The sequence below is a fragment of the Anoplolepis gracilipes genome, chromosome 14 (assembly GCF_047496725.1).
Source record: "Anoplolepis gracilipes chromosome 14, ASM4749672v1, whole genome shotgun sequence".
NCBI lineage: Eukaryota > Metazoa > Arthropoda > Insecta > Hymenoptera > Formicidae > Anoplolepis > Anoplolepis gracilipes.
Window position 1 is genome coordinate 2897524 of NC_132983.1, and position 12833 is coordinate 2910356.

At 28.2% G+C, this 12833-nt stretch overlaps 1 protein-coding gene across 2 annotated transcripts; it reads left to right on the top strand.

Moving 5' to 3' along the window:
* The first annotated feature begins 341 nt into the window (after positions 1-341).
* On the top strand, positions 342-12353 carry Ms (neuropeptide receptor myosuppressin). Of its 2 annotated transcripts, XM_072906424.1 has the most exons (3): positions 342-715; positions 11157-11368; positions 11730-12352. In XM_072906424.1, exons 2-3 carry the CDS (start codon positions 11164-11166, stop codon positions 11816-11818), a joined length of 294 nt encoding a protein of 97 aa, XP_072762525.1. In that variant the 5' UTR covers positions 342-715; positions 11157-11163; the 3' UTR covers positions 11819-12352. The 2 variants fall into 2 exon arrangements, with proteins under 2 accessions (XP_072762525.1, XP_072762526.1); XM_072906425.1 differs by lacking the exon at positions 342-715 and having other exon boundaries at positions 11160-11368; positions 11730-12353.
* The last annotated feature ends 480 nt before the right edge of the window (positions 12354-12833 follow it).

A 12833-nucleotide genomic window follows, 5' to 3' on the forward strand; every position in this document is an offset into this window, starting at 1 on the left:
TTCTTTGGCATCCTCATACAATTTGCATGCATGTCACTTTAGCGTCTCACTCGCGAGAGCAACAAGTTTGCGATCATAATTGAAGTCGAGCGTCACGTTACGTAAGTTGCGTCCCGCGTCAGATTAACGTGAATTTTTTTTTCATTAGGTCGCGAATAAGAAAATGCGCGTCGCATCTCGACCGCTGCCGAGAGAGGACAGGTGGAGGGCGCGAAGAGACACGCGAGAGGGTGAGGCGGGCGACAAGTTACGCGTCGACGTATGATTTCTCTCTGGCGCTCCAATAAAACGCGCGCATGGCAATTGGAATGCCGCGCGTATTTAAGGGCTGATCTCCGACGGATTCTCGCCACTGTTGCACGGTATCGCCCGGGGCCTCTCTCGCCGGCGGCCACCCCTCGCGTGTCACTCGCAGCTCTTCGTCCTCTTCGTCCGAGGATCGTCGCCGCAACCGTCTGCAGCCATCCTGCCGCCATCCGCGCGATTCCAGTTCTGTCGCCCGAAACGAATCAAACCGAATCGAGGAATTGGCGATTTGATCTCGAGATCATCCCCGTGCGCGAGAACTCGCGGTTACCTTTCTCCTATAGCGTGTCTATCGCGCGATAAAGGAAGCTCTAAGGGTGAACGCGCGCGACGAAGCGGTAAACCTCGTCCTTTCCGACCGTCTTCTCGACAACCGCGACAATCTCCGGTACTGTTGTCCTCTCGCCAGGTTGGTACCGTATATTTTTTTTAATATAATTTTGCTCGGAAATATACATTCTTGAAGGATATAGGATCTTTAGTTTTATTACGTCCATTTTTAAGATGACGGATTTTTTTATTGAAGCATCGGTGACATTCAAGTCATAGAATTTTCATGAAATTTAGATGATATTGTTTTAAAGCTAAGTACATCATATTAATGACTTAACATTATTAATAGGAATAAAATATTCTTTATTCATATAATTGACCTTGGATATTATAGATAATTGGGATACACCTTCTGTAACAGCAAACGCGGCAAAAGTACGCATCGCATTAACGTTTAAAAATTAATATAGCCCGACAAATTCATATTTGAATAAATGCGTCTGAAAGAAAGAAGAAAAATATATATTTATATATATCTTTATAACAAAGAATTATTTTTGGGAGACCTATATATTATTTTTTATTATTTTATAAAAAAATTTGATTTTATATTAAAATTTTTGTTTTATAGAATATACTATTGTAAAAATTATAAAAATCATTATGCACAAATATTTGATGTATAAAAAAGTTTTAATATCTATTTTAATAAATTACAAAAGACGATAGATCGCTACTTTCTAGGTATAACTAGTATACATCCACGCGCGAAGAGTATAAATACACTAGAATTAAAATGGTTTTAATGCATTTCAGTCGGTGTAATCAATTTCATTAGAATTTTTTTTCAATGTTGACTGCAACTAAATTATGTCAAATATTCGTTCATATTTGTATTGCTGATTATTATTAGCCGACTATTATATATATTAGAAAGCAGAATTATGCGCAAACTACAATCCGTGTTTCGCGGATTTTCGGATTATTTTCTTTTAAACTAATATATAGAGTATTATTATTTTTTATTAAAATGTGAAGAATATTTCAGTATTATGATGCATCAATTACTATTTTATTTATCTACAAAATAATGTGGCATTTTTCTTTGACATTTTTCTTCCAAGTTCCTCGATTGGCAATGAATTTATTTCAAGGGTATAAAAGAACGCGCAGGCGAAAGCCACTTGATAAAATCTACACTTTATTACGAATCAAATATCTGATATAGTTATTATTTTATATCATGTCATCGGTATATAAATTAAATTGTATATTATTATTAGATAATACATTTTGTATTTTACTTTATATAAAATGTACGAGGACAGCTTGAGGCTAAAATACGAAAATAAAATTAACATACATCTCTGAACATTTCAAAGTAATTCTTATTAGAAATTAAAAATATTTTAGAGAAACGTTCATAATTTTTCAATTATTTATTATCAGAGATTATAAATAAAGAACTTTTTTGAAAATTAAATTTTAAAAAATGAATAATTACAATTACATTATCTTTATGTTTGATTTCAAGTGGTTCATTTTTATTTTAATTTAAAACTTAGTATATTAAAATTAAGTTATAAAATAATAAAATTTGAAAAAATTGCAATAAATTTATTATCTTAAGGAGAAATTAATTCAAAATTTTCTAAAAAAAAACGCCATGTGTCAATTTTGTAATAATTCTGAGACTTTTTAAATACACAGTTATCGATGTGAAAAGCGTTTGTAAGATGTAGCGATTTTTTAAAAGAGAATTAATTTCAAACTTTTGACGTTTCAAACGTGCATATATTATCGGATAAAATATTATGATAAAATTGACAGCTATAACGCGTATCAATTTTTTTATTTAGCTATTTATTAATATAAGATGCGTCTCTACTTTTTTAAAACCTTAAACTTCGAAGGTGACACTTTGAAATATGGGATAATCTGTTGTGCGATTTTTCTCGATACAATTGATATGATGAATAGACGTAGAATAATGGTTTAACGCGTAAATAATTAAAGCCTTAATAAAAATTCTAAGTATTTTAAGATTAATGAGTGATAATTTATATTGGACGTAAAATCTATGTCGTGATAGTTATATATGATATACTTGTTGCAATTTCACTATTAAACACGAAACTGTATCATGTTACGAAAATCTATTTTCTTTATTTTTGGATGGCATTCATGAAACAAGGATTAGTGTTTTGCAATATGAGCAAACGGATTATGAAATGAATTACGAGTCATATATCAGAATTGAAGATTTATATATATATATATATATATATATATATATATATATATATATATATAAAGTATACATAAAAGCATAACATATATAACAGTCATTAATAAATTTGTTAAAATTTGTACGGCAAATAATAGGAGAGTTCTTATTAATTGTAGAATTTAACTGAGTTTATCTCTTTTCTATATATAATATATATAAATAAATAAATAAATATATATATTATATATAGAAAAGAGATAAACTCAGTTAAATTCTACAATTAATAAGGGCTCTCATATTGCTTGCCGTACAGATTTTAACAAATTTATTAATAACTATTATATATGCTATGCTTTTTGAAATTTTTTTACATTAAGCTTTATAAAAATATATATATGACAGTTATTAATAAATTTGTTAAAATTTGCACGGCAAATAATATATAGAGGTCTTATTAATTAATTTTATCGAATTTAACTGATTTATCTCTTTTTTTATTTCGTGTTTAGAATCCATTTTTGGTATGACCTCAAAAATATTAAAAATCGTAAATAAGAGGAGTGCTATTTTAATAAAAACATTACGATAACTACTTGTATATTTTTCCTCACGTAAAATGGCTTTTCAACACGTTTGTTGCGTGTGTCTGTGCCTTGTTGAAAGACGGATCAAAGAAACAAATGTGCGCAAATCCCATTGTAGATATGATCCTTGAATACATACCGCGCGCTTCCATACAAACGATATCCTATCGTTTCGTTCTTCTACAAAGTCCTAAACCACTTAACTTATACGTGATATTCTGACCGAATATTACCGAATTTCGAACAATATAAAATCTTATAAAGTATACTTAGCTTTTTCGCTTTTTCAAATTCTCAACATCTAAAGAAGGATACATTCTCATTGAAGTAAAAATATTAAGAATTGCTTCTCCTACGGAAAAATTATAAATAACGTACGATAATCCGGAGGAAAAAGAAAACAACTTTATTACATCTAAACTTTTATGATATTTTCGAGTGTAGAACTTAACACACATGATCAATTGAATCGCCGAGAGAACCCGTGGACAAAGTTTCATATAAAGTTGCAAGATTTGTAAGCTTTTCGGAAATATATGCCTGACGTCATGTATATTTAATCCAGATTGCGATACATTATCGTGCATAATCTGACGCGATACTATAAGACAACTTTTGGAAGCTCGCAAGTTTAGTCGTTTCGCAAACTCGTAATCTACGTGATATCAATATTCGCACGAATCTGCACAAACATTTTCCCGAATCATAAGGTATAAAGTTAGCGTTTTAAATTGTATGTACGATTTATAACAATCATCGATACAACTGTTTCGTCACTTTGATCGTATCGTAAAATGACGTACGCATTTGGAAATTACACATTTGAATTTTATAATCGCAAAATAAAAATAAAATCTTGATTATCGATATTTTGTTTAATTATTTCGTTTAATTTATTATGAACAAATGTTTGTTATAATATTTGAAATCGTAAAAAAAGCTTTCATTATTATATCTGTTTCCATCTTCTAATATTTTTAAAACGTCTTTTACAATTGTTTATTGAAAAACTTAAAAATTTTATTCCTTTTTTAATATATTTATATTATATATTTTTGTATTGTATGTTTATACATTTTTTTATATATATATTTTTGTCAAGGAAAAAAAAATAAACTCCAGATTAGTACAATAATCCGTAACAAAAAAATAACTTATTACAAATAGCATTGTGTTAAATTAGTTGTTTTTTACATACATATGCAGATTGAAATATTACAAGGGAGAAAGAGAAGGAGAAATTTTTTTATTAGATTACCGTTATGAAAAGTTACTTTTAACGTTCACTAATAAATTATTTTTATTAAAAAAAAAAATACAACCATGTGCAGAGACCTTATTAGAAGCAAGTCTTTGTCTAATAAACTCTACAGATGGCTGGCATGTGCACCACTATGACCTGATTTGTTAAAGTAGTGCAATTTAAAATACAATAAACATGATACTAACAGAATCCATTAGACGAAAAATTTTATCATTAGGTGTGTAACAGCTACATGCTGAGCCATTTTAAAGTATGTATGACGTCAAAACGAGAAAAACCAGGCAAACAATTCTTAATGTCTATATGATTTATTACCAACGAGACAAATTTTGTGTCTTTTGTATCTTTTTTTATCGTCATGTGCTAGATTTATTAAAATTCCAATAGCACGAAGGTAATATCTAATATTACAACAATCCAAAACTTTTTGATGGAATTTATTATACTTGTTAGATATAGGATAACTTCATCTATATAAAATCCATGAAATATTAAGCTTCGCGGCAAATTGACTTTATCGGAAATGATTTAAAGAACATCAATATAAAGAGTATTGTGATAATCTTCCTAGCTTCTAATATCAATCATTTTCGTTACTTCATAATGTTGAGAAATAATTTTATACTTATTTTTTGTAGAATATAAATAATACTAGTAGAAGTATGGAGGACGACAAAGGAGATACATAAAAAAGAGACAGAGAAATATTGGAGAGGAAGGATTATATTCCTCTCTAGGGAAGGATTATATTTATTCATGTATGCAATCGATAGTTATGTCAGAAAAATCAGTGCAGCAAAACGTACATCAGGGATTCTGATTTTAGACAGCTTACATTATATATTTATAACATATACATACATATATTTTTATTATTATTTTAATTTCTTTTATTATTTTATTATTGTTATAATCAAAATTTATTAAGATTCACCTTTTAATGTGGAATAGTTAAGAATAGTTAATTTAAAACGAAATATAAATAGTTGGGAATAGTTAATTAAAAAAAAAAAAAAGAATTGGAAATATTTCAAGGATTATAACAACGATCGTTAATAACGGAAATCTTCACTTCTCACAAAAAGCGATTTTACATTTTTTGACACTGGAGAATGAGAATTCATGTCTCTTTAATCTTTTTTTACATGAAACGTTCCTTTTATATGAATATTAAGAATAGTCATTATTTGACCTATTGTACATAAAAACATCTCGCGAATATTGCTATTAAAACAATATTTAATCTTACAGTCTTTAATCTCGGTATTGATCTTTATATAATATTATGGATTATATAATGTTATATAATATATACATATATAATATATAATATTATATATATTATATTATAAATAAATAAATTGTCTCATTTTAATTAAAATAAGAAGAAAATCTTAAAGAAAAGTATCTTATAAAAAAGGGAAAAATACAAGATATACACATCTGTGTTTTGACAAATATCTTAAAAAGAGATTTTGTTCCAGTTTTTTTTTTTTTTTTAAATTTCCACATTTGTGCTTACTTGTAGTGACGAAAGAAAATCTCGTTTTTTTTATTCATTATATTAATATTTCATACTACCATCAAAGATAGTTGCGCAGTCGATTTACGTGATATACATTATTCTGAGATATCAGGAGCTCGAAACACAGTTGATACTCTGAAGATGTATGTGTTTATGCGTATGCATAACGGCACACTCATATATTAATAATTCAGAAGTCTTCACTGCGTAATATGTACGATATATGTCAATATATTTCATTTCTATCATATTTTTATTTTATTATAATATATATATTTATAGACACTACTTTTCTTTTATTTTTTTAATAGTTTTCCTTCTAGCTAAGAAATAATAATTTGTGTGTGACAACTCATATAAATATACAAAATAATATATTTTTTGAAAAACAACAGAGTATTATTATAAATATATCTACTTCACAAAAAATCTTTACAAAAGAAAAAAAAATACGTCAAATTAAAATCGATTATACGGCTCAAAAATAAATGAGATCAGTACAGACAATACGCCAAGTGTTAAAGGTATATCAATTTTCGCAAAGTATCATTTGATGTAAAATTTATCGTAGTTTGAAACAGAATATAATTATATATATGTGTGTGTATATATATTACACACTTCGAGTACCTACTAGCTCGAAATTGAAAAATTGCTATGCATCCATTCATTTTTCAATTATTATTCATTTCACTAGATAGATCCAGGATCCAAAAAATTAAAACTAAAGTGACGAACAAAACTTGGCGTGCTCGGGTCGAGGCATTAAAAATTGATATGCATTGAACTGTATATATGTATTAAATTTAAGTATATGTAAATAGAATGATACTTTGCGAAAATTAATATACCTTTAACACTTGGCGTGTGACTGATCTGAATCTTAAATTTCTTTAATTGTAAGATAAAAATGTACTTTTCGGGTATGAGATTTCGAGTTCTCAAAAATGACTGCACCAATCATTTTCAAATTGGTCGCAATCGAAAGTTTGAGTTGACATTATATGAGAAAAATGCTGTTTTTGAATACGACTATAGTTCCTGAGAAATCTTAATCGAAACTTACATTACATAAATATTCCGGATAACGGCAGCGATGTCCATGAAGATGTTTCTTTATTTTATGAATTTTGTTTAAACTTGACGTCGTGCAGTGGGCCGCTCCGCGAACGCTTGATAATGAACGTATCATTATTATTATCACATATATGTTATAATAAAAAATAATATCATTTCATAAATCCATATATATACATACATACATACACACACATATATATATATAATATAAATTATATATATTAATATTATATATATTAGCAATCACGATTAATGATAACATTTTATATACACATTTAAAATTTTTTTAATTTGTAAATTTTATTTTTTATAATAATTATGTAGTTATAATTTAATTAATATTTAGTTTATTAATCATTATTATTATTTTTTATTTACTAACAGTATAAATATTAAAAAAATATAATATATAATTATTATTATTACTATTAAGAGAATTATACATATTTCATAACTTTTTTCTAGTACATCAATACTGAATACAGAAAAAAATATATGATATTTTAATAAATAAATAAATATTTGTAGGCGTATTTACACTTATATATTAGGATTTATTTACATGAAATATTTTGTGTTTTATAATGTTAAATTTATAACTATCGTGTATTCTATCATACATACATATATAAATAGTATATTATATTTTATAAAAGTTTATAAAAGTATGATCAAACCTTATATCATCGTTTTGATGGCGATATTGATTCTTTTCTAATCACTCTTAAAAATGTGTCAGAACTAAAAGTTTTGTAATTATCTTCAACCATTATCTTCCTTGAGTCCGATGTGTCAAGTTGTCTACTATTCGGAAATTTTTATCTTTTTTCTTATCCGTATATTGTCATTTTAATTATTTCTTTGCATACCTTTTACAGTTACAATTGCAACATAACTTCAAAATGTATCGACATGATACAAAGATAGTAATTACACATATCGACACAGAATATATGAAAACTCACGTTTTTAGTATTGAGTTGCATTATCTACTCCCTGCATCATCAATATTTACGTACGTGCAGTCGTCATTGGCGATATGCAAATGTAAACAATGTTATATATTGCCGCTACCCTTTGCATTTCAATTTAGCCTTCAACTAAAATATGAGTGTATGTTTTCAAGGTGTCAAAAATTAATTTAATTTAAACCCTGTTTGACAATGGTATGTATCATACAATCATGACATAGTACATAGAGATCACTTTAATTCTTTCCGCGAACACTGAGTCTCTATTTATTTTTAAAAATATTTAAATTTTTATGTGTTATGATTTTTTATATAATTATAGATTTCTTTATGATTTTTTTTATATATTATAGATTTCTTTAAGTTTTACTTTCTTAAATGGAATCAGTGTGCTATATTGTTGTGATATAAGCAGTTGTTACAATATAGAACTACAAACACTAAAAAGAAACAGTTAGTGATAATATTACATGGAAGAATAAAATGTGAGTTCTTTCTGGAGATAGTAGCCATTGATTTTCGATTAAATCTTGACATCTTACTTTAATCAGTAATTTTCATTTATTCAAGATTGAGAAAAATATAATTTTGAAATTCAATATGATATTCGAGATCTTTATTTACTTCCCCTTTTTTCCATAGAAATCTATTTAAATATTTGCAAACATTCTAAAAACTTAAGTGCATGTGACGAAATTAAAAGTTTCTTCTATACAAATATAACGTATACACTACAAAAAGCTGAGAGTATTTTCTTTTTTTAAATTTGTTTTCTTTTATTTAAATCTTTTATTTAAACAAATTTTATTTATTTAATATCGTGACTCAAGTTTATGTATATATAGGTACTTGAATAAAATAAAACGTGATTTGAGTCTATCAAACAAGTGACAGCGAATCAGCAACAGGTTGCCTATTTGTTCTGCTTCGCGTACCACAATTGTAGACTCATGTTCGTAGCATACATCCATCCCTGTGAAATATAATTCGAAGAATATATTTGGCATTTATATAAAAAAAAGTCTTGAAGAAATAACCGAAATTCGTTCGTGTTAATCTACCCCTGCTTTTTATTTTATTATTTAATTATTTTTTCATTAAACGTCTCATTAAATGTCTGCTGCAAGAATAAATAATGAATAATATTCTTTATAACGTAATTAAAAGATATGTGAAAGTGTGAAACATATTTCGTATTTTATTCGAACAATTTTCTTCTTTTCGTGGATCAAAAATTTCTCAAAAATTACTTTTGGACATTGTGTGAACCACTTTTATCTCCCCTCAGGGGCTCACATTTCTGTAAGTACGGGCTTAGTAGACCTAGGCTACAAATTATTACCATGGCTAATAGGCCTTCAATAAATTTTATTGCATTAATATCAACTGAAGAAAAAACAATCGGCTAAAAAGGGCTACAAAAATCAGCTATAAAAAGGGGACATTTTACGTCTCCTAATACTATTTTCATTTTGCTAATAAACAATCTTCACCAATTGGCGTATAATTAAGTTCTGAAGAAGCCAAAGCTCGCCATAAAGAAAGAAAAAAACGACTTTTATTACTTTTTTTAGCATCAAGAGCTTGCATAAAACTGTACGAAATTTAATTGCACGTGCGAGATATTTGTTTTGACGATGCAGTTGTATAGACTCGGTTTTTCGTATATTTGTTTCATGTCTTACAAAGGCGAAGAAATACCAAATTTTTTTGTCCTTTAACTATAATGTAAGTTTCTGTTTCTTTCACCCTCTGCGATGCTTTCCAATGCAAACGAAATAAAAACTATATTGGACAGTCCAAGCACGAGCATCCGTAAAGTGATTTCTCCTTTCGCTTTGAATTTGCTCGTAAGATCGTATTTTGCTGTGAATAACTTTTATTTATCCGATGCTCTTTCAGATCAGGCTCTTCTGTAACGCGATGCATTCGCGTGCACTATTTTTCTTAGTCGACTCTTGTTTCTCTATCATTTTCTCTCTCGTCTATTCAAACTATTCATCTTATACACATTCTTGCGGAATACATATATTTACAATACAGTGATATATGATCTAGTTTCCACAGATGACACAAGATATGTGTAAAGGAGCTGCGACATGACATTTGCCAGACAGTATTGACATTTACGAACGTATAGAAACTTAAACGTATAGAAAATTAAAATTCACGGAGAGTAACAAAAGAAAATTTAAGAAAAGATATTTTATACAGTGGCAAATGTTAATTAATCAAACTGTTACATTATTATATATATATCAATCAAAATATTTGTTCTAATAATTCGTACAATATAACGTTTGCATAGAGATCAATGTACATAGTATTTGTATGGTAATTGTGTTCATCGTGTATTAGTGCAGAGACTTATACACCGAAGCGAATATCAAGTGATATTCGCTTTCCGTTTAGAACACGTGGGTATTGTTACGTGGACATCTAACGTGTGATAATCAATAGGCTCTTATCATTTGAGGAAATCGATATTCACGGGTCGATGTGTGCAAGTATATGTGTATACTATATTCTATATCTATGTACATTGTAATATGCATATAAAGCATATAAAACAAGACTCATAAAATGTATAATTCACGATTTATAACTTGATATCTCATTTCCTCCGGGCATTGTGTCAGTTTAAACATGCGAACTGTACATTAATTCAATGATTTGAGAGTATCTAATATTGCATTTTATTTCTATTAAATATACGACAATTTTTTATAAATAAATATTTTTTATAAAGAACTACTTATTTCAACGCAATGAAATAATAAAGTGATCCAATAATTAAAATATGATAAAATAATTTAGGACAATATATAATATTTATATATTTTTTTCAATTATATTTAAGTGTAGGAAGAAGCTTAAAAGGATTCTTTATTAATTGAAAACGACATGTATATTTTTTTTACAGCCTAAAAATGATGAGCTCGACGTTGATGATTTTCGTATCTGTGACGACCATGGCAATTTTGTCTGGCGAAACTCTCGCCGCGTTGCCCGCTCAGTGCAACTCAGGATTTCTCGAGGAGCTTCCACCCAGACTACGTAAAATCTGTGTCATTATCGCGACAATCTCCAGAATATGGGATGCCAGAGAGATAAACGATTTCGTCGACGACAGAGGTGATCGATCGATCGAATTAAATCATTGATTTTGTGCGCATATTTTTGTGACGCAAATATTTCTTTACACAATGAATTAAAATTCTATTAATCCAATGACGTTATTAGTCCAATATTGACGTATTGATTTGATTAATAATGTTATTGAATTAATAAAAATAAACTTTAATTACGATGACGTTGTTGATTCAATATTATTTTTTTTTTTTTGAAGAGAATAAAAAACACCTGCACATATATAATTTATATGCACAATTTTTTTTTATTCGTTTGCATATTAATTTATATTTTAGTATTTTCAAGTTGAAAGGATAGATTACAACGATGAATAACCATTCGACTTGCGTTGAATTGTTTTCAGAATATCGAGAGAACTTGCCCCGTTATGACAGCAGTGTCAAGAGGCAAGACGTCGATCATGTTTTCTTGCGCTTCGGAAAACGACGTTAAAAACGACGACCTGCTCTGTATTCGCACAAGCGATAAACGATCTCAAGTTCTCTTTTGGTTATTAGATCGCCCCGTCATTGATTCGTAGAACATTTATCATAAGAATGTAAAAAAAAAAAAAAGAAAAAAATACAGACACCGCGTACGCGTCAAAAGACGAAATTACCTGATCCCATTATTAACGTTAGCAGTCTCTTTGATAATTTTCATTTATGTAAACAACATTAAGGGAATCTCTGCGTTTTTATGTCAAGTCATCGTAAAAGTAAGTATGTTTTGGATTTTAAGAATTTTAATGCAATTTCATGCCTTCTCTTTGTTTAGTAAAAAGCGGTGCATGTATAAAGGAATCTTAATTAAATATTTTATATTTTAATATATTTATTAACGGCCAACGTTCTATTTTTAGAACAAAATATTTATTGTATATAGAAGATAATTAAGTTTTATAGTATAAAAATAATCTCTTCTTTTGAAAATACACTTTTTCAATATTTATAAAATACTCATGTGTAACGCGCTCAAAAATTTTTATTTTTTTCATAAAATTAGATAAACAAATTCATGATATTCTTTCGTAAATTTTAATTAATTTTACGTGTTAACAATATATTCTTATTCTTATAAATCGAATGCTATTTTCATAATCTATATTATCTTGCTCACGAATAGAAAACCTAACTGCATTAAACAACAAGTATATCATTTTAATTGACACTGTATCGTGAATATTTCAAATTTACTCGTCTTTAATTCCATGTTTTTATTTTAACTAGACCTTATAATTACATTAACATTATAGAAACGTTGTGCCGTTGCTTCGATTTTTAAGAATGTAAGAACGTTATGCCGTTGTATCGATTTTTGTGCGCGACTACTATTTCCAATTAATCACTCTCATCTTCGCCGCTTGTGGGATAATGACTCTCTACTCGTGTAGAGTAAAGGGTGTTGTATAAAGTTCACACGCTATTTATTTTATAAATCAATTATACCACGCTTCGTAACACGATCA